A 24,259-nucleotide genomic window follows, 5' to 3' on the forward strand; every position below is an offset into this window, starting at 1 on the left:
ACGGTACGCTGAACCATGCCTTGACCCACTTGAAGAGGCAAGCTCGAGCAAAGATCAGTTGGCTCAGGCAGGGTACGCATCTAGCGTGATCGCTAACAGTGACCGAGCACAGAACTCGAAACATGACGTCAATGATGCGACTGGGCAAAGGGATCACTTTGGTCTACAGCAGAGGTGCAGTGTTTACTGGAAATTTGGGCAGACGAGAGTATACAGGAACAACTGGATACAACACACAAGAACACACAAGAATTCCGAGATATTTGGTAAAATTTGCGACTATCTTTGTGCTCGTGGATACCAAAGAACCATTGAGCAATGACGTGACAAGCTGAAAAAACTGCGGGTTCAGTATCTGAAGGTATGGTATGCACTCTGTAAATCTGGCAGCTCATTGGACAAAAAGGATAAATTCCAGTGGTACGATGCTGTCAACAATTAGGCATGTGAGAGGGCCGTGTGTCACCACGACCCAAACGACTCCAAATAAGCCACAAAGTAACGTTACAATGATGGACTCCGTTGTGCTGTGCAAGAGCATTTTTCTTCCTGTTTTCTTCAAAACAAAAAGTCGCATCGTAATGACACAATTGTGCTCAGGTCCGGAACATTAAGTGCAATGTGAGTGCAGGTCAGCGGGGGAGTGGGGAGGGGGGACAATCATGCTTGGGCACGGTACAAGGCAACCAGGCCAAGTGTGAGTTTGCCCTTAATACTACAGCGTACACAAGTTCTTTGTTTTCTCTACTTGTGCGCACAGTTCACAAATGTCATTGTTTCGTGAATGCACACCTTTCATAAGGAAGTGTTGTGTAGTTCACATTGAAAAGATTTAGGAAAGGGTTGGATAAACCAAGATTAACTGTTAACCAAAACACTGTTTCAAAACCTGCAATGGTTGATCCATGAACTATCAACATTGCTTCTTGCATTTTTCCAGGTTGAATTTGTAATGCATTCAGTGTTTTATTGCATGAACGTAATGTAAGATGTGTCTTGGTGATTGTTGCTCTGTTGTGTAACTTTTGAATATGACCAATAGTCAATTATTGCATATTTACTTGGTCATTGTGGATTATCTGTGAAATCACCATATTTTGAACTGAAGCAAGCAGCAACTTCAACTGAAGAGAGAAAATACTGCTGGCAACTGTAAAGGAAATTAAGTCAAACATTTGCATGTGCTCAAGCGGTTTCAAAGGATCAGACACATTGTAAGTAAACATGGGCTTTGTTGGCCTTTCCTTGAGTCAGTGAAGTACAAACGCTAAATACACGTAATGAAATTAAAGCCTTGTTTCTCGAGTGGTGACAGCTGGTTTTACAACAGTACCAATGTAAGCATGGCCTCAAGTTATTACACTCTGCCCATTTATTCAGCACCTTTTTTCACCCTCTGTCTGAAACGCTCTGTTGTAGCTCCTGTCTCTTTAAAGCCCCCCTTTCCGAAAAGTCTGCTCTGATTGGTCAGCTGGCCCAGTCTGTTGTGATTGGTCAACCGCTTAGAGAGTGTGTCGGAAATGTAACGGCCAAGTTTCAGTTCCCGAGTCTTCCTGAGCAGCGCATTCCTGAGGCGGGCATTATGCAAATGTGTTACATAGTGACGTAACTATGTCACAAAAGTAATGGCTGGACTGCAAACCAGGCGTTTCAGGCAGTGTTTTCTGTAGGAGAGAGTAACTCCCTTTGGCGAGGACTACACAAACAGCTATATTACACACCAAAGGAAAGGTAAAATCCCAAAAAGCATAATAGGGCCTCTTTAAACTAACTTTGGCTTTACCTACTAACAATCTAACACAACTAGTTTGACTGGTTTAGCTCAAGTTGCAGACTGGGTTAGCCAGAGTGTACGTTTGAGGCATTCCTCAGAGAATGTACTGTCAGGTGCAGAGTGAACGATGGTGTTTATGAGCACATGATGCTGAAAAGGAAAAGCAGCGTTCTGATGTCACTCTCGCTGGATTGGAAGATGTGTTTATGACAATATAATTTGAACTTTTGAATGTTTGATTGACGCTCAATGGGGGATTCAGCTCTCTGAGCTGCTTAGTGTCACTTTTGTGACTCTTGAAAAGTGGCTAAAGTAGATCTTATAAGAAATTGTCAATCAGCTGACTTGAGAGACATTGAGCTCACTTGAATAATAGCAAAATATCATCTTTGAGAACAATATTATTGCTTTGAGTAATAATGTTAGTTAAGTTTGTACTTGACAGTTAAAAAAAGAGATGTGTCTGCATGTGTTTTGAAACCATTTTACTCCAGAAATCTGATGTATTTCTGAGTGAAACAGGATATTTAATGAGAAAAAAAACTTTATCCATCAGGAATTCATTGGACAGTGAATACCAGAAAAATCTAAAAAAGGTTTTAAATATAGAAGGGATTTTTACATCAGCCAAAGAGGAAAGTATTTTTAGAGTTAAAAGATTATGAAAACATTTTATTTTTCTCCATTTGGAAATACATGCACAGTTAAATCGTTCACAGTATGACCAGGAACATGTATTGAGAAAGTAAATGGGGTAAATTTTGAATTCATGTTGACTTTAAAGTGTCCATTCATTCATACATTTGTCTGTTTATGGGTCATCTTAGATATTTTCTTGAGGTTTTGCCAGACATATTGTTTGTATGTGTGTTTCATTTTGATATCAAGATGTCCAAATACTAAATTCTGATTTTGTAGCTAACACAAGGGCAATTCATAAGGAGCTTGTTGAATAATTTGCAGTAGACATGTTGGTACAGCTAAGTCTTTCCTGTAGCCTGCTGGATGTGTTCTAGAAATTCTGTTGGATTGCAGGTTGTGGTTGCGTTTAACTGAATGAGAAGAATTCAAATCAAATTATTTCAAAGCAGAGCTGCCCCCAGATGTAGATCAACACTAGGGATGCGCAAAACTACCAATTTTCATAATCTACTAGTCGGTGTTAAGGAATTTATGTATAAATATAACTGTAAGCAGCAATTACTGGGCCAAGCACAGCAATGGCAACAATGGCAAAAATATTTGATTGTGTAAAATGGTCACTAGAGATGGTATAATCAAGGTGGTTTAAAATCAAAAAGTAGAATTAAGATGTAAATAAAACTGCTTATAACTTCTGACCAATAGGTGGTGCTGTCACCATATTTATATGGTATTGTCAGGGTGTGGTTGCCATGACACTTGCAAAGTTTCCTGCTAATACCTAAAAGCATTGCTGAGACACATCAAATTCAATGACATATTACACAAGAATGGTTTGACCAATCAAAACAATTAACTTTTTTCCGGCATGGCCTAAAGATAATCTGACCCAAATTTGGGGATGATCCGATGAACACTGTAGGAGGAGTTCGAAAAAGAAGGTTTTTAATCAAATTCAAAATGGAGGACAAGAAATAAGGTCGACCATGGCAAAATTCGTATCAGTGTGCTCTGCACGACTCAGTGAATGCAAAGAGACCAATCTCATGACAATATGGATAAGGAATGAAAAGCTATCAACATTTTTGAAAATATCGTTATATTTTTTGATCACTAGGTGGCATTGGCCAGAAACAACTCGGGTACCATCAGGGCATGGCCCCAATGTCACATGTTAAGTTTGGTAATGATATGCCGATGCGATTGTAAAATACAGCATTTTATGAAAAAACTCAAAATTGCCAACACCCAATGGGCGCCCATTCTACTCGGTTTTTCCCCAAGGAATCTTAGACCAGTTTCATGAATTTAGGTCAAAATATTCAGAAGTTATAAACAAAAATAGCCATCACATATCTTGATCAGTAGTTTTTAAAATCATTTGTTGAATGTTAAAAAATGTTCTTAAGCTGTGTCCAAAATGGCACACTATGCATTCTGCCATTTATTGTATGAATTGTCAATGTCAAATATCGTCCCAAATGGAACACTTAAATTTTTTTTTTACTACGCAGAAAACGCTGTTTAACAGCTGACGGAAGTGAGGTTTCAAACACATGCAATGTGTTGCCACTAGCTTTAGCGCTTTAGCTCTGTTTTGACGGTTGAACAAGTGCATCATCCGAGTACTCACAGCACTCAAAGCATTCTTCCACAGCGCTGAATACAAACAACGAAGATGGCGAAAGCATCGAGCAATTTTGTCTGGACGGACGATGAGGTTGCTTTATTACTACAGTTACTTTGCTAGAGAAGCGTCAATAAACTCAAAATCTTGAGCAGCACAAACACAGTCCTGTAGTCCGCCATTGTAGTTTTGAATGTCTCGCGCGTTGTTTTGAAGTACTCGCACGCATGCCTATAGACTGAACTCTCAAGATTATTCAATAAACATTTTTACCATCACTTCGTCTCCTGCCTTCTTCTGTATTCCCCCTGCTGATTCTTGGGCTAGTAGGAGAGTGAGTTAACATAACAAGCTGTTGATGTTGACTGGTTTTGGATATCAGACAGAACTCTGATATATGGATATCTTCTGACAGAGAGAGAGGTCTTGTGTACACTGGATCTAACATGCAATTTCACTGCCTCATGTTTTCATATTCTAAGCATATCATTGAATACTGTACATGGCATCACATCTCTGTCTATGGGCTATATACATAAGTGGTGGGTGAATGAATTGCAGGGTAAAGGTACATCAAATAAAATTAAATAAATAAATAACATTTAAAATACAAATACATTTTTCCCATCTGAATCCATACATTCATTTCAAGATGTTCAAACTGCAGGTTCTGCCTACTGTACAATGTTCACACTCCATACAAAACACTCCAAATGAATAAACTGTTGATTATTGTTATTTGCACAGACATCAGTATTCATATTGATAATTATACATCTCAAATTGATGCCTATCAATCCATCATTCTTTATATAACACGTAATACGCATCCGCATGACGTCATCGTTTTCACAAATTCACGTTTTTGTATGTTTACACGGAGACGATAACGGCATTGTTTTCAAAAACTTGCACTTTGAAACCCGTTTTCAAAAGTTTGTGTTTTCAGGCCCCAAAACAGCGTTGTCGTGTAAACTAACAGCCGAAACGCATAAAAAGTTTTCTGTTTTTAGATGAAAACATTGTCGTGTAAACGGCCCCTAGCAATCATCTAAAGTGTATTACAATAGAATCACTATAAAGTAAACATTGTCATATGGGCTAATACATACTGTATGAGCAGTAATCAACAGTGGATCATCAGTGATCGCTTGTCGATTGTTATATGTCTTTTTATATATTTCAAATTAATAATAGTGAATTAGTCCATAAACAGTGATGGAGACTTGACTGCAAATTAAGGTTTTTATAGCCTATATATTCACCAAAAGAAGTGCTTTGGACACACAGGATCTCAGGGAAATAAAAAGATAAAAAAACAAGCGGCAACTATCGAGCGATTTTCGCTGATAACTGATATATTGGTCGACCTCCACTAAAAATGTCACTAGTCAACCCCACTAATCGACTAGTCTGTTGTTGGATGACTAGTAAATTAGTCAATAATTAACTGTTTAATGAGGTTGTTTCTGGAATACGTTCCTTCTCCATGATGTCACTTTTCTTTTTCCTCCTTCAAATCACAACTAAATGCAAAAATGCATCTTTCATCAGAATACTGTCCTAACATTTCTGCTCAATGATTCATTATGGAAAACTTGCTGCATTTGAAAAAGTTCAGAAGCCATTTTACTTCTTGAATATGATTTATTACCTATTGACCAAATATAGGAGGAAGTGAAAAATAAGAGTGCTTGGTGACGTCAGTTGAAGTCATTACATTTTGATAAAGATTACAAAGACAAATATTTTTATTTGGAATAATGTGCATTAGTGAATCATGCACAATAAGACCAGGAATATGTATTACATTTAAATCTGGATTTTATGTTGACTTCTTTAATACATAATAGATTTCTTTTGTGATGATATGAAGTAGGAAATACCTTTTGAGTATCATACTGTGCTTGTCAACTGAAGACATGCATAAATAGTATGCAGTGCCTCATCAAATTCTAAAGAAATTTATTTTAAGGTTTGATTAAAGGGTGGAGTGACTACAACAGCAAACACAGAAATAGGAAGCACAAGGATTGCTTCAGAAAACCGTGGTGTTCAGTGTACCTCGTTCCAGACACATATTCACTCCCAGTGAACTGCTTCATCAAATGAATAGTGAGTTTGCAAGTAAAAATGGTTTGACTTCTTACAGCTGCTGAATCGAAACTGTAAACAAATATGGCATGAACCCTTAATGATATTTCACCCACAATTGAAGTTCTGTCTTTATTTACTCAACCTTATATTGTTCTAAACTCATTTGCTGTTATATTTTTTTCTGTGGAACACTAAAAGAGAAGTTGTGAAGAATCTTCATGCAGCTCCTTTTGTTTTTCAAGCTCCAAAATGGACCAAAAACACCTGAAAGTAACATAAAAGTAGTCCATACGACTTCTGCGCTATATTCCTAGCATTGAATGAACATAGCAAAATTTAAGTCGTTATTTAATCTCCTGAAACCTGAGCGTGACTGCTGTGTGCATTTTCCACTTCCCTTTTTGATTTGTAACAAATAGCACCTAATAAACAGGCAAAAAATAAATAAAAAATAAATAAATTCTAGAGAAAATAGTTTTCCTAGAAATGTATGTCCATATATGTGGACAGCGGGACTAAGTTGTGAAATTTTAAATAATACCAAGTTATAGAGATTTTGTTTCATCAAATAGTTTATTATGTGTACAGGAGTGTTGGTTATTCATGTTTTTGAGACGTTACAGACATTACAGCTGATTTTCTATAAAGCTGAATAAATAATTCTGATTCAAAGTAATGTCCACAATCATCCAATCACTGCCAACCATGTTAAAATAAAATGATACATTATAAATTCTGAATCTATGTACTGATTATCATTGTCACATGTCTGTCAAACATGTTGAGTGATCCAAACATCACCTGCAGCCTGAAACTGAACTTTTTGGTATGAACTTTTGGAGTGAATGCACTTAACTGCATAGAGAGATATAGGATGCTCCCTTGCTCCCTATTTAGTGAATGACTTAACCTCCAGTGTGCTGTCTGTCTGCACTGGTCTCAGAACAGTTTGAAATGCATCTTATTTTCATCCTAACTCCATATAAAGACTCTGAAAGCAACATTTACAGTTTTTGGATGAACCCATTTATTCTCAATGTGATAATACAGTAAATATATGAATGCATTTATTAATGTTAATGAATAGAATCATATTGTACAATGAGAAGAACAATATAAAACAATAACATTTTTTATATTAAAATGAAGCCAAATGACCCACAGATGTATAGTTGAAAATTATTCAAAATAACTAACATGTTTGTTCAACTTTCGAAGGAATAAGGTCCCATTTTCCACATATGTCTTGTGAACAGTATTCAGTCCGTTTAAATTAAATTAAATTATGCGTTGCGTAAAGCGAAGCCAAAATATGTGGACGCGGGGTCGCACGAGGATAATGCACAACAACTAAAATGTTATTGTCCATCCTGCATATTCAAACTGGGGTGCTGCTTTCGCTTAATACACATGAGAGAACCGATACCGTTTTGGTGTCAGTGACACAGTGACATTGCAAATGAGATTTCCGAGCTTTGGCAGAGGGAAAGACAATCAGTGAATGATGACGTTTACATTTTTAAATGATTACATTTACCATTAGCCAACAGTGTGACAGTCTGTTGAGCAGGGACTAAAAACGGTTCAAGGAATGAAAATTGAAAACAACAAAACAAAAAAACTTTTTGCAGAATATAACCAAAAATTGGAATGAAATCCCTTTCAATAGTTCTGGATGAACACACTATTTTTAAATGTTGGTAACAGGTTAATTTTGTTCCGATAATTTTTTCATGAAACCAAAGGGTTTATCACAGTAAATTTTCGGAATTACACTTCCAGTTGCCCGTAAAAAAATTAGGCTTCTCCGATTTAGTAGAACATAAGGATGCGGTACAGTCATTTAAAAAAATAACGTTATAAACCTTTCTTTCCCATTTGGAAAAGAGGCTGCAGAATGCCGGAACTGGAACGAAAAAATACTATTTCTGCTCAAAACGAACCGAAATGAAAAACATTTGGTTTTTAGTCCCTGCTGTTGAGTAGTACAAACGAAAACACAGCTGTTGAAAAATGCTCTATGTTTTTACACACATGTCTTCTATTAGTCATTTCTTATAAGATCAGCTGCTAAACTTCTTGTTGTCATTCAGAAAGCCTTCATTTCATGCTAGGTCACAATGACACTTATGACTTATAAAAATAAGATATTGAGATATGATTCTATAACACGATACAGGGTGTGTATGTTTGGAGTTGGATAAGGGGTGGGTTATGAATTCATAACAATCAAACCGTTGCAGTACACACACACATGACATGCAACAGCAGCACACATTGGGTGGATATTAGGTTCACTGGAGTTGTATTAAAGACTTGAGACTTTATAACATAAGACAAACAGCTCTGAAATGAAAGATGACCCAGCTGACCTCATGTCTGTACTGTTTGGTGAGGCTCTGCTGTGTAGTGCACCAGTACATTACAAAAATAACATTTCCCATCATCTCCCTGGGTGTTGTTCAACTTTAGAACTGTAGCTGTATTAAACTGACCCAGTGCTGTAGTCTCACATAGCCAGACGCTTGACTATCTGCATAGAGTCAGGAATTACCAATTTAAACTGACATGTAGGGCGACCAACATGCAGTTAGTTTTATTTTTACCAGTTGTCTAGGGACAGTTTTATCTGAAATAGATTAAACAACAATGAAAACTAGTGTGTAAAATAAAATCACATTAAAGCGGAAAATGTTTGTAGACTTTGACCAAAATTTCTGTCTATCTAAAGGTAAATAGCAATGATTGTTTCACAGACATAACTCTGTACTGTATATTCAAGCAAAATATGAAGTTCTGCTCGTGGATATCTAGTGTACTTGCTACTAAGTGCCTCAAACAAAACACACTCATGCCACTAACCTGGCAAACTCTGACAATCCAGTTAGAATTTCATGATCAAAAACATACATTGTGTCAACCTGGTACCATATATACATGACTTTGTTTCCAGGAGGAATGTTTAAAAAAAAAAGAGTAAAATATTTTCAATATGCATATTCAAAATGGTTACTGACATACATTAATGTTTATGACCGAAACGGCAAACGATAACTAGGCATTTTGAAAAATGAATAAAACACAGTCATTCACTACAGAAACTGTACTCTCCTCTGCCATGTTGAAATTTTATCTCTCTTCCCAACTCAAAAACACGGGTACCAGAATGAGTTTCCCAGTCGTAATTACGACTTGAGAGGTCGTATATATGTGCAACTTCGAAATAGGAAACTGTGGAGCTGATTTTCTGCCCATTTAAAATAAATAAATACAATATAAAAATGAAAACCACATTTATTTATTTTCACTGAAGTGTCATTTCACAAAGTGTCATTTGTTTTTTCATTTTCACTGCAATCTAAAGGCAAGAAATTAGCAAATTAATTTTCTCCAAAGCATTTTCTTAATGTTAACGCAATAATAGTGATAGAGTTTAAACTAAAATGCATCTTAATTGTATTTTTTATTTTATCTTTTATTTTTCAATTTTCATTTTCAAAATCAATATGTAAATTTGATGTTAATGAGTGGGTGGTGCTTAAGATAGCATACTTTAATACAGACATTGGCAGACACTTTGTGAAAATGAAATGGTAATGAGTTTTCATGTTCATTTTTATCATTATATTTATTTATTTAAAATCGGCAGAAAATTAGCTCTATAGGAAACTCGTATTTACGATAATTTCGATAGCACGTGAGGGCAGCATTACTCCCGGAAGTTGCGTAAAGCCATTACTAACTCCATTTATACGTTTTCACAACTTTCCAAAATGGGAAAAATATTTTTTTGAGCTTTGGATTATGAAAGACAGACAATTTTACTGTCACTTCCTCAGCAGCTGTATTTCAAACCCCATCGCTGCGGTGGTAAAGTTATTCCAGGTAAATATATAATACAAAGTATAAAGTTCTTAAGTCACACTATGAAATAAAAAAAATGTAAATATTAAAAAGTTTGCTAGATTATCACTGTTAATATGGTGGAAACATCATCACAGGCTGTGAAAACGGTCCATGCATCAGATGGTCAGTGAACGGACTGTGCATGTTAACTCTTCTTTTTCTCCCCTGCAGCTTGGCATTGCTATCGGCTTCTTAGTGCCACCCGTTCTCGTGCCCAATGTTGATGACATCAATGAACTGGCTCAACACATCAGCATCATGTTCTACATCACAGCTGGAGTGGCAACCGTTATATTTGTGCTGGTCGTGTTTGGTAAGACCATCCATTCCATTTTTGACAGGTGCACTCAGTCATTTTAATGTTGTGCTGGCTGATATGAAAATATTTTGCATGCAGCATCAATAGTTTTCCATTACAGGTTTTAAGAAATGCAGAAATGTGCTTTAGTTTTAAATGTTATCTTTAGTGTGGGCAAGTGCTTGTCTGTTCGATGGACCGGGCAAACCAGGGCCATTAACTGGTCAGCCGGGGCTAATAGCCTCGGACCTCAAGCCGCGAGACTAAAATTGCTCTGTATTCCCACCATCGGGCCAAAAGCCCTGCAGCGTTGCCCTAAAACCCGCCCTTAAAGGGATGTTCCCGGGTTCAATACAAGTTAAGCTAAATCGACAGCATCTGTGGCATAATGTTGATTACCACAAAAATGTATTTCGAATCGTCCATCCTTTTTTTTTTTTTACGTTTGGAATAATTTTTTATTAATATTTCATTAAAAAATAAGCAGTGAATCAATTTTATTTTAAAATATAATTAATATTTGAAAATCTTGTCCACCAAATTAAAGTCAGGTGTTGTAACTAACATGCAGCTAGCCATTAAAAAAAAAAGCATAAAAAAAAACTTTATACCCTCACCATGACTGTGTGTGAAATTAAAAAATAAAATCTGATATTTTGAAATTTATGAAAATTCACATTTTGATATTCATGACTCAAAAAAGCATATTTTAATTGTTTTTTTTATTAACATTTTATTGATTAAAAAAAAATGAAAGTAAAAGAAAAGAACAGAAAAAAGAAAGAAAAACAGACAAGAAGAAACACTTAAGAATATATAAAATAAATAAAATCATACGTTTAAATCTACAAATCTCCCTCCACTGCCCCTCCCCAAGAACCTTCTAAAAAGGCTAAATAGTTGCCCCATTTTTTACTAAATAACTCCATATTACCTAGCCTTCTATTTGACATTCCTTCAAATGCCGCTACCCTGCCCATCTCTGTATGCCACTCTTGAAACGAGGGCGCTCCAGCCAACATCATCCCCTAAGAATAATTTGTCTGCCGATCATAACACTGGCCAGGACCCAATTCTTTATGTGTTTATCCCCTACATCAATGACCGCCCCATTGCCTAAAATACAGAGTCAGGGGCTAAATGAAATTTGAGTGCCCAATACGTCACACATAAAACTCTGAACCCTCAACCAAAATTCTTGGATCTTAACACACCACCAAAAAACATGGGTTGTGTCCCCATCTTCTGATTGGCATCGCCAGCAGGTGGGTGTGTCTTTAAGACCAAGCCTATACAATCTAGAGAGGTCCAATAGAATCGATGTAAAATCTTGAATTGCATAAGGTGCACCCTTGTATCTCTAGATGCATACTTGACGTTTTTTAGAATCCTAGCCCACACTCCCTCCTCCAATACCAAGTTTAAATCTTTCTCTCATAATCTCTTGAGAGAAGTCGAAGCTCCGTCCCCCAGACTCTGAATTAGCAGGGAGTAATACACTGATGCCTCATGACCTTTTCCAAAAGCAGTAATCACCACTCCCTGAGTATCTGCCGCTTTAGGGGGGTGTATACTACTCCCAAAAATAGTACAGCGCAGGTGGTGCAGCTGTAAATAGCTAAAAAATTTAGACCTGGGAATCCCAAAATGTTGAACCATATTTTCAAAGGATCTCAACTCTCCACTCTCATGTAGGTCACTGAGCGTATTAACCTTCCCAGTGGTGGGCCGTGCATTTAAAGTCTAGGCCTTCAGTGTGATTCATGCCATTAAGAAAACACAGTTTCACAATGAATAAGACACCTTATGCCTTTGGGCATCATATATTACGTGGCAGTCAACTAGTAATACCAATTGACATTTTAAAAACACAAGAACTTGAAACGACACTTAATGCTCAAGAAAGCCTAATTTTAACTGCAGCATGACTGTTTTGTGAAATGAACGTCTCCCAAACTAAAAATTCATAATTTTTCATATGAATCTACCAGGAAGTCTATAATACCTGGAGAAATCTATCAAATAATATTTGCGATTTAAATGTTGCTTGCAATAAATTTCATTTCATCAGGGTACACGGTTATGCTGTGTTCCATTCAAGTTGGATGTGGGATATTTCTACTTGATATCTCCTACCATAAATGCATTCCATTTGGAAGATGACGTGTAAGGAAACAAAACTGCAACGCTCCCGTTAGCTTAGCAGGGGTTTGACTCTCATTAGAGATGTCTCCTAGCAACCCAACTGATAAACAATGCTGCAGCGCTAGCATTTGTGCTTCAGGTGTACGATTATCAAAAGAGATTATAATGTTTTATACACCTGTTTCTGCAGGCGTTTGTTAAACAAGCTTTAATATCATGTAATGTGGAAACGAACTCATTTATCGATATTACTTAATAAAGTGAATGTTTATCACTTTGTATATCTCCCTGAGTGTCGACATGTTTGTGTGACATCATGCCCCTGCATCTCTGTGAAATCGGAGTTGAGAATTTCTGCACAAGCCTACAAGTTGTAATTCTGACTTCAAGATGCACAGGGTTGGGAGGGTTACTTTTGAAATGTATTCCACTACAGATTACAGAATACATGCTGTAAAATGTCATTTGTAATGTATTCCGTTAGATTACTCAAGGTCAGTAACATATTCTAAATACTTTGGATTATTTCTTCAGCACTGGTAGATTTTTTCACTTGTTTTGACTATAAAAACTCTGCCAGTACAGTAAGACAAAATACACATGTTAAAAATACATTCTCTGAAAAACCTAAATATCTTATGCAGTGTTGTTTCTAAAACAAGATTAATCAAATTGATCTTGTTTTAAGGAGTTTTAGATATTTTTACAGGAAAACAATACAAAAATTATCATCAAGAATAAGATTTTTGCCCTAATATCAAAGGTCTTATTAGAAAAAAGAAATTATGATCTAACGTGAATTTTCTTGATAAATAAATATGATCGTGTCTGGTAACGTGCATGTAAAATGGCTAGAAATAGCATTTTAGCTTAGTGTAAAGCTGACAATTTACACAAGGTTTATTTCTATTTCTTCTGCTCCAAACTTACTTCAAACTTACTTCTCTGTCTGCTCGTATGAATGTAACACATCATAAGAAAGTGTTTCACCGCTGTTCAAATTCACTTTGGATCACATCATTTATTTTTTCCATCTGAAAGTACTAAATATTAAATGAGACAAATGACAATAAAATGCAAAGTAATCTCTTCAGTAATCAAAATACTTTTTTGAATGTAACTGTATTCTAAATACTAATGATTTAAATTGTATCTGTAGTGGAATACAGTTACTTATATTTTGTATTTTAAATATGTAATCCCTTTACATGTATTTTGTTACTCCCCAACACTGAAGATGCATTCCATTGCACTTTTCCTAGTAGGAAGTTGTAAAATCCGACTTTCCGAGTTGAATGGAACGCAGCACTACTTTTCAAAACTTGATCTGACACTGAAGGTTCAAGCAGCCTAATTTAAAACTCCTGATGTTGCTATAACAATGCAAAAAGCACTTACCAATTTACTTGAAGTGAAAATCAGTCCTCCTTTCCTGTTGAATACATTAAGCAATCACATAGTCATGCAGAACATCTCGTGTTTTTAAATCCATAAGGATCTCTTTCTCAAGGGCAATACCAGCAGTGATGACAGCTGACTCATCAGACAGCTTGATTCGATTTACATACCTCACTTAAAGCGTGATTGCGTCACTCAAGGCCAGATAGAAGGACTCAATCAGGACAAAGATCACACCCACCAAGAACAAATAAATCAATCTGATTGGCTGATGAATCTGACAATCTGACTTTAGATGCCTGTTCACTTGCACTGTTGAGGGATTCTGTGGAAATTCTGAAGGCCTGACGGGGTGGAGCTCAGACTCACGCGCTGCTTCGGATTCAGGCATGCGATTTATGAAACAGTTGTCACACTTCGCTTGTAAGCATCAAGGAATAAATTCTGACTGGATAAACTTTTCGTTTTACTCTATTTGTTTGTAGATTAATTAAGAGTGGAAATCGATTAAAAATACTTAGGCAAAAAGATGATTGAAAATGAAAAATATTTATTTATTTGGCATGTTAGGCCAGCAGAGAAGGCTTTACTGGCCCTGAGATTTCGCCACTGAACTTCCCTCACAATTCATTCTGTCCAGCAGAAAGGGGACTTATTAATACATAATTTTGGGTTCAACCATATGCTCGAAGCAACATTTAAATAAATGTCCGAATTAAACACTCTGGACACTTTTGTCCATACCGCGTGCAAATGCGACATAACGGAGTGTAATTTAACTTCTCTGGTTAGTTTGATAGAAAGGCTCTGCAGTGGCAAAATAGAGGCAAGAACTTCCTGTTCAATACAAAACCAGGGAGGGGCTCTCTCAGGTGGAAGTGACCAATGGGCCAAATGTCTAAGACCGAATGCATAATAATAAAACAAAATCTTTGGTAGGCCTAGCCCACCCTTGTCAATTAGCCTATGTAACTTATTGAAGTGTAATCTGGGACACTTACCATTCCAAATGAAGTACTTCACTATGCTATCAAATTGCTTGAAATAAGAGAGGGGGACATCTGTAGGGAGAGATTGTAGCAGGTAGCTAAATTTTTGAAAACAATTCATTTTAATAACATTAACCTTCCCAATCATCGATAAATGTAATGAAGCCCACCTGCCCACATCTCTCGAAAATCTTTTTATTAAGGGGTCAAAATTAACTCTAACTAAATCAGACAAATACCCAAATACTTAATGCCCTGTTTGGGCCAGTGGAAGGTGCCCATGTGGAAAGCTGTTACAGGGCAATACGCTGTCAGAGACAAAGCTTCGGATTTAGACTAATTAACTCTATATTTTGAGAACTTAGAAAAGGAATTAATAATTCTGTGGAGGCAAGGCATAGATCTAGTAGGGTCGGAGACGAATAATAAAATATCATCTGCGTAAAGCAGAAGCTTATGCGCCATACCTCCCTCCACCACCCCTGGAAAATCATCCTCCTTTCTTATCGTAGCTGCTAATCGTTCCAGGGCAAGACAACAATAATGGGGAAAGAGGGCAACCCTGCCGAGTACCCCTATCCAGAGTAAAATAATCTGAAATTAATCCATTTGTTTGTACTGCCATTACCAGGTGTCTATAAAATAACTTAATCCAACCAATAAAAGTATTCCCGAACCTGTACACTTCCAAAATCTTTAAAAGATAATCCCATTCTACCATATCAAATGCCTTTTTGGTGTCAAGTGAGATAGCAGTGACTGGACTCTGATCATTTGCCACTGACCACATGAGAAAAGCTACAGCCCCGAATAAACCCCACCTGATCTATATGTATAAGAGATGTCATAATTTTACTTAATCGGTTATCTGGATCAGGGAAATTGGACGGTAACTCTTACAATCGCTTGGATCTTTTTCCTTTTTAAGAATCAGACTGATCCGGGCTTGTGTCACGGTTGGCAGAAGCTTTCCATTCTTTAATGATTCCGTATAAACTTCTAGCAAAAGTGGAGCCAATTCTGTAGCATAAGATCTAAAAAATTCAGTGGCAAATCCATCTGGCCTTGGAGCCTTGCCTGTAGGCAAGGCCTTAATTACCTCGCCAAGCTCCTCCAAGTTTATCTCAGAATCAAGATAATTTTTTTGCTCAGTCGTCAGTTTAGGAAGTTCTAATGGTTCCACAAAGTTCCTAATATCTTTATCACTAGAGGAAGACGTGACACTATAGAGATCAAGATAGAATTCTTTAAAAATGTTATTAATATCAATGGCTGAGGTAAATATTTCACCACCAGCAGATTTCACTGAGGGAATGGTAGAAAGAGACTCTCTCTGTTTTATATATCTAGCCAGAAGCTTCCCTGCTTTGTCCCCTGACTCAAAGTCTTGCCCTGAATAGCCAAACTCCACCTTCCGCAACAAAATAGTATTATATATTTATTTCATTCGGGTCTATTCTTTGAGGCCATTAGATGACATTCGGCACTTCAGCTCTGCCTCTGCACTTTTAATATTCCCTTCCAATTCCACAAGTTCTTGTGCTTTGGATTTTTTGATGAATGAGGCATACTGTATGATCCGGCCCCTAAGAACCACCTTAAGTGCCTTCCAAGCCATGCCCACAGAGGATACTGAGGACCAGTTGGTCTCCATATAGACATTGATTTCAACCTTTAGCATTTGCTGGAATTCAGGATTTTGCAAAAGGGATACATTAAAGCGCCAACTATATGATTTCTTTTTCTCTGTATGTGGTAACACCTCTAAACACACCAGGGCATGATCTGAGACTAAAATGTTTCCAATTGAGCAATCAACAACAGATGAAATGAGGGACTTGGATATATATATATAAAAAAAATCTATTCTAGAGTAAATCTTATGGACTGATGAAAAAAATTTATATTCCCTACCAGATGGGTTCAAAAGTCTCCAAATATCTGTAAGACCAAGATTTTTACACATCCTGTGAAGTGTCAGTGTTGCTCTGGGGGGCTTGCACACTTTTGCTTCACTATGATCAAGGACTGAGTCAATTAAAAGATTAAAGTTTCCTCCCAATATTATATCACAAGGGGTGCCAATGGCTTGCACCATCCATTCAAGATCTATAAAAAAGCCCTGATCATCAACATTAGGTGTGTAAATATTAGCCAAAATAAGACTTTGTCCCTGAATTTCAGCTAAAACAATAATGACTCTTCCTAATTTATCTTTAATCTGTTTGAGACATTTGAATTGTAGATGTTTACTTATCAATGTATTGACTCCCCTGCTCTTACTCGATCCAGCACTATAAAAAAAATGCCCACCCCATATCTTTCCAAATTTTTCAGTTTCCTGTGGAGAAAGGTGCATTTCTTGAAGAAACACTATATCATATTTCTTACGCTTAAGAAGAGAAATAACCTTCCTTCTTTTTATGGGGTTCCCCAACCCATTCACATTCCACGTGGAGAGAGACAATCCACTCACATTAACATTTGACATTTTGACATATAAGAAAAAATAGGTTGTAGGTCAAAGACAAGATTATAAAGACAACATTCCAGCATTTGTGGAACAATCAAACCCCGAACATCCCTTAGAAAAAAAAAACCAAAACAGAAAAATGTGCGCATTAACCCCGCACACCATCCCTCCAAACACAAACAGTCCATGTACACCTACGAGAGCCCCTGTGACAACCTTGTCTTCGGATTGCTCAAATCCAGTGTTTCTATACACATTTTGTGAGACAGAATTACACAGCAAAAGATAATCTATAAAACAAACTCCAGCCAATAGGCAGAATAAACAAAAAAGCATGTAGATTCATCCATAAAACTGTTCTGAAATTTACAGTCAAGTGGATGTTCAGTGAGCCGGTCCATTCGGCTGCAACATGAGTACAAGCAAATTACTTACTCCAATGACTTTGCAAGAAATACTCCACAAAATAAACTCCAGCAAAAAGAGCATGCAGAATCTTCAAACAGTCAAGTGAATGTTCAGTGAGTCGGTCCATTCGGCTGCAACATGAGTACCACAATATGACTTACTCCATTGACTTTATGAAGGACATCGCTTGCTGTGGGCATGTTAATGTTTTACGGCCAACCTTAGCATCTATTCTCAACTTCCGTTGAAGGTCCTTGAATCGATAACGTTTCTCTCTTGTCGAGTTCGCAAAGTCTGGAAACAAGAAAATGCTTCTTCCAAGAAAGCTTTCCTTTACTCGCGTAACACAAGATATTTATCGGATGATCTCAGAAATTTGGGCAGAATTGATTGGGGCCCGTTTCCCTCAGCGGATCCCCAATCCGGAACCCTGTGAGCTCGCTCGATTTCCAGCTTATGGCCTGTTATGTTGAGCAGATTCGAAAGGAGCCCATCCAGGAATTCCACCATATTCTGTCCCTTTGCTCGCTCAGGGATTCCCATGATATGGACGTTATTCCGCCGGCTATGGTTTTCATGTCCTCCAACTTCTCCCAGACATGCTCCAAATCCACCTTTGTCGCTAATGGATTAGCAGATAATTCCCTCTCCGTGACTCCAGATAATCTATCCATTTTTCGACATCCCCCATTCTTTTGACCACATCAGTAAATTTCGCCTCCATGGCAGTGATCGATCGACATATTACAGCAAGATCCTCCAAGTCAGCAATGACCTTCGTTAGCATTGCCGACATGCCCAGCATCTCTCGCCGCATTTCCCGCAACTCTCCGACCAAATCGACATCCCGGTCCGCGGCCTTCTCAGGGGTGTCAGCCTGAGCACGTAAGTGTCTTTTAATGTCTCCAGAGCCCGAGGATTTTGAATTTTTTGAAACATTGTCCTCCTAGAACAGTTATGGAACAGAGTATATCAAATCTCACCGGCAAAGTGTGCAGAGCTCGCCGTTCACACTTCCGATACTCGCATGGTGTCACGTGACTCCTCGTCCATCCTTTTCTTTAAAAAAAAGCAAAAATCGAGGTTAAACTGAGGCACTTACAATAGAAGTCAATGGGGTCAATTTTTGGAGGGTTTAAAGGCAGAATTGTGAAGCTTATAATTTTATAAAAGTACTTTACATTAATTCTTCTGTTAAAATTCATGTATTATTTGAGCTGTAAAGTTGTTTAAATTGTAATTTTTACAGTCATTTTAGGGTTTTAGGGTTTGTTGGCATTACATCATCATGGCAATGAAGCTGTAAAATTGTCTATAACTTTACACAGATGCAGTTAGTAAGTGGTTTTATCACACTAAAATCATGTTAACACATGTTGTTTATGTCTTGTGTCTATACTTTTGAAACAGTGAGTATTTTAACGTTCAAAAATTGGCCCCATCGACTACCATTGTAAGTAAATCACTGTAACCTCGATTTTTGCTTTTTTAAAGGAAAGGAGGAATGAGTTGTAATTCATTTTTGTGGTAATCAACATTATGCCACAAATGCTTTCGATTGAGCTTAACTTGTATTGCACCTGGAGAATTTGAACCTGGAGAATTCCTTTAATATGTCACCCTGGTGCAAAAGTCACATTCGCCGCAGATGCATGATTTCACACAAATTTGTCGGCACCAAGAGATGTACAAAGTTAGTGATAAACATTCACTTTTACTAAATGATATAGATCAATGAGCCAAAGTTCCTACATTACACAATATTAAAGCGTGTTTAACAAACTTTTGCAGAGACTGGTGTACAAAACACAGTAAATGAAACTCTCTTTTGATGATTGTACACCTGCAGCACAAATGGTAGCGTAGCAGCTCTGTTTATCTGTTGGGTTGTTAGGAGACATCTCTGGAGACAGTCAAACCCCTGCTAAGCTAATGGGAGCATTGGTTGTTTTGGTTGTTCAGATGTCATTTTCCGAGCATATGGCAATGGAATTCCTTTATGGTCGGAGATCGGAAAATTCAGGTAGGAATATCCGACATCCGACTTGAATGGAACGCAGCATGAGTGTCTCGCTAAACTCTTGCGCCTCTGACATTGACTGTGCCTCAATCCCCAGTTGGCCTTCTTTGGCCCAAGGGTAATCGGCTGGCCAAAGTCATTTGGCTGTTGGCCCAGAGGAAGCCCCAGTTCTATTAAAAAATGCAGATTTTTGTGTGGGCCTGCATAGAACTCTTTATAAAGCTGCTTTGGAACAGCATATGTTGTGATAAGTGCTACACAAAGAAAATGAAAATGAATTGAAATTACTTGTATGTCATTGCACTGTATAATTAGAGGGCTTTATACTGACCGATTGTTTGTGATATACTTGAATGTAACATGACAGTTTATATCTTGAATTCTTGTAATCTTGTGTAAAGTGGCATGCTGTTTGAAATCTGATCTTCATCAGTGGTTTAGTTAATTACAGTGCTGATTAGATTAGTGTGTGTGTGTGTGTGTTTGACTGACTGTGTGTTTCAGTGTTTCAGGATAAACCAGAAATCCCGCCGTCTGCGGCTCAAGCGGCACTTAGAAATGCTCCTGCGGGTCAGTACTCATACACCGCATCTATAAGGAGACTGCTCCTCAACAAACACTTCATCCTGCTCATCATCACCTACGGTACACACCGCTCACACTCTTATATCAACTTAAAACTCTTTCTACTAGAGGTAGACCTATATATCGCTTTTACCGATTAATCAGTGCCGATAGTTGCCGATATTTTTTTCATCATTTATTTTTCAAAATAATAGTCCCTGGTGTATTTTGGGCTTGTTTACACTTAAAAGTCCCGTGTTATGCACCAAATCTTCATTTTTTTCCTGGTTATTTTGGGGATTTTGGTTGAACAATAAACTGCATCTGAGATTTCTTTTTTCTTTTTTCTTTTTTTTTCTGACATTCTAAAAATTGATTTTAAAAAATATCGGCCTTTCCCACCACCTTAGTTATTGGTATTGGTCGACCTCTACACTCAACACATATTTTACTCAATAGGTCTGCACTAATAACACTAGATAGATTGTGTTATTACCCCTAACCCAACTCAGCCTATAACCCTAACCGTAAGATAAGGAGATCATTTGAAACCTCATGCAGCCCAGGTTGACATGACATTTCAGGAGCTAATATGTGAGATTTACCTCGTAATAATTTAATGGATGCAAAATTTTGTTTAAATCAAAATGATGCCAATTACTGCCCAACTCCAAAAAAACATCAGACCCATTCCAAGTCTACATAAGATCATTAGCAGATAATAATGCTCTCTTGATTGGCACACACATTCTACTGGTGAATGTGTTCCTCAGATCATAAAACTGAGGTCAGAGGTCATTAGCTACTAATTAACCCAGACTCTGTTCACAATGGAATACTATCTTACTACTTATAGAATGCTGTGCTATTTATTTTTAATTAATACATGTTTTATGTTTTTTTTTAAAAGAATGCATTATGCAATGATACACATTTGAAACAGTTGTATGCTACATTGCTGTCATACGACTTTATTTAGTGCATGTTTAATTCAGAGAGTGATGTCCAGTTATCATCTTAAGTAACACTTGTTTTGTATTTTAAATCCAATTCTGTGTAAAAAAGAATATGTCTGAACAGCAGTCAGATCAAATATTGAGTCAAGGAAGATATGTTAAAAAAAAGTGGCTGATATTACATCAGGTTTAATCATCACATGGAAATGGAAAGTTAAGGTAGGCACATTGCATTGGGGGACTGCGGATTGACTGATCAGTGCAGCATGCTCTGTTGTATTATGCGCAATTTGGAAAATGTAATAGGACTGTGACAAGGTTCTTTCACTCTCTCAAGGAGGAAGTGGAAGACGGCGAATCAAACTCAAAAGGTATCTTTATTTTCACTCACTCTAATGTTTTTTGTACATGCAAATGATGCCCACACACACACAAGTGCAGACTTGGCTCTCTCGCCTCCGGCGGTCTGGATCGCCCTTTAAATCACTCTCCGCTCTCACTGCAAACACAAAACAGCTGTTAGAGGTGATTTCCCACAGGTATCAACCCTTACCACACTCACTCTCTCGGCCTCGCTCTCCACAGACGTTGGCCATACCCTCATCACCACATACCCCTATTGCCCGACTAAGGCCAGGGAACCATCTGGCCTGTCACTTACCCCCCCCCCCATTTCTGGACAGGAAATCCGCAACAGCCATCTGTGCCCCCGGCCTGTGGACCACCTCAAATGTAAAAGGTTGGAGAGCTAGATACCAACGGGTGATCCGCGCGTTGGTATCCTTCATGCGATGGAGCCATTGGAGCGGGGCGTGGTCTGAACAGAGGGTGAAAGCACGCCCCAAAAGATAGTATTGGAAGGTGAGAACTGCCCGCTTGATGACCAAACACTCCTCCTCGATTGCGCTGTACTTAGCTTGCGACTAATGTACAGCAAAGGGTGCTCCTCCCCCTCCACCATCAGTACCGCTCCCAACCCCCCATCCGATGTGTCCATCTGCAAGATAAAAGGGAGAGAGAAGTCAGGAGAGTGCAATAACGGCCCACCACAGAGTGCAGCTTTTACTTGCGTGAATGCCTGCTGACACGGCTCCATCCACTGAACCAGATCTGGTGCCCCCTTTTTAGTAAGATCAGTCAGCGGGCTGGTGACAGTCAAATAATTAGGCACAAACCTACGATAATAGCTAGCCAGCCCCTGGAACTGTCTCACCTCCTTTTTGGTCTTAGGTGTTGGGCAGGCTGCAATCGCTGTGGTCTTATCAATTTGCGGCCGCACATGTCCATGACCCAAGTGGAAGCCCAGATACCATACTTCCACCCGCCCAATTGCACACTTCTTAGGGTTTGCCGTGAGTCCCGCCCATCTCAACGACTTCAGGACAGCCCTCAGATTCTGCCGGTGCTGCTGACAATCATAACTTAAATTATGATTTCATCCAGATAGGTAGCAGCGTAAGCAATGTGCAGTCTTACGATTCTGTCCATGAGCTGCTGAAACGTAGCCGGGACCCTGAACAAACCGAAAGGAAGGGTGACAAATTGCAGAACGGTGTGGAAAATGCCATTTTTTTTTCACGGGACGTGGGAGTTAAGGGGATCTGCCAATATCCCTTGTTGAATAAAAGCGAGCCGCACCTAACCGATCAAACAGTTCATCAATACGAGGCATTGGATATGCATCAAATTTAGACACCACATTGTCTTTTCTATAATCCACACAGAACCGAACTGAGCCATCACTCATCGGAACCAACACCACCGGGCTGGCCCAGTCACTGTGGGATTCTTCTATTACCCTCATATCTATTATGGCCTTTAATTCTTCCTGAACCACTTTTTTTGTTTTTGGGTAATCGTTAGGGACGACTACGTACCACTACCCCTGGGGTCGTTTCGATATGGTTCTCTATGTGATTCATATGACGGGGAAGAGGTGAGAACACGTCAGAAAATTCATGCTGAGATGTTATGCAGAGGCACTGCTTCTGGATATCGCGTTGCATTGTCCACCAGAACAAAAAAACAAAGTGATATTCACGGCATGCCACACACCATCTGTGAACATCCCCGTGAATGCCCGGCCAATAGAAATGGGCCATTAGACGGTTCAGTGTTTTTTCCTGAACAAAGTGACCCACCATCGGATTAAAATGAGCTGTCTGGAATAACATTTCCCTATGTCTCTTAGATACTAACAATTGTGTTGTATTTTCATTTGTCTGAGTGTCCTGTGTCACTCGATACAACCGATCCTTGATAACTGAAAAATACGGAGATGTGACTGCAATGTCTGGCGTTGGCCATCAATCACTTTCACTTGATCAAAGGCGTGCCCAAGGGTCTTGTCTCTGCTCTAGAGGGAAATCCCCTGCAGGGAATCCTCTAAGGGCTGGGGAAGCCGGCACTTCACTCTCCCTTACGTCATCCTGACGCGGAGCTGACATAGACGGCCCTGGCTCCACCTCCCCAGCCAGTGCATCACAAACCACACACCGAGACACCCTGTTACAGGACCCATCCACGCAGATTTCCCTCAATAAAGCAGTAACTGCTGGCCAATTCGTACCCAAGAGTGGATGGTTGAGGCGGGGACAGCCTCTATACTATGCTTTTGTCCCCGAAATTGAATGATAACTGTCACTAATGGGTAATCGTGAATATCCCCATGCACACACCTACCTTCACCTGCCGGCTGCCTCGGATTGAATCAAGCTTTGGTGAATGGAGGTTTGATTACAATCTGAATCCACCAAGTCTTGATATGTACCCCCCTTTATACTTATAGGGATCCAATATGCTCCTGCTCGATCAGGGGCGGCCTGTGGTGCATCAGGGTCCTGAACCAATGTCTCCACCTTCATCGTGGGCATCGGTCCTGGAAATGCCCAGGACCCCCGCAGCTCCAGTAGACTGGCCCAGACTTCACACCTGCAGCAGTGGATTCACTAGCTTGTGTTGG

General features: G+C 38.6%; 1 protein-coding gene across 2 annotated transcripts in view; it reads left to right on the plus strand.

The window, feature by feature from the left end:
- The window catches only part of LOC127410956 (feline leukemia virus subgroup C receptor-related protein 2-like), an 83,459-nt gene that overhangs the window by 2,094 nt on the left and 57,106 nt on the right, over nucleotides 1–24,259 (plus strand). For both annotated transcript variants that reach the window (XM_051646246.1, XM_051646247.1), the window contains exons 2-3: nucleotides 10,218–10,359; nucleotides 20,282–20,422. In XM_051646246.1, coding sequence (XP_051502206.1) covers nucleotides 10,218–10,359; nucleotides 20,282–20,422 — 283 coding nt within the window. The remainder of the gene's footprint in view (nucleotides 1–10,217; nucleotides 10,360–20,281; nucleotides 20,423–24,259) is intronic.

This window comes from Myxocyprinus asiaticus, chromosome 20 (assembly GCF_019703515.2).
Source record: "Myxocyprinus asiaticus isolate MX2 ecotype Aquarium Trade chromosome 20, UBuf_Myxa_2, whole genome shotgun sequence".
In the NCBI taxonomy this organism is placed as follows: domain Eukaryota; kingdom Metazoa; phylum Chordata; class Actinopteri; order Cypriniformes; family Catostomidae; genus Myxocyprinus; species Myxocyprinus asiaticus.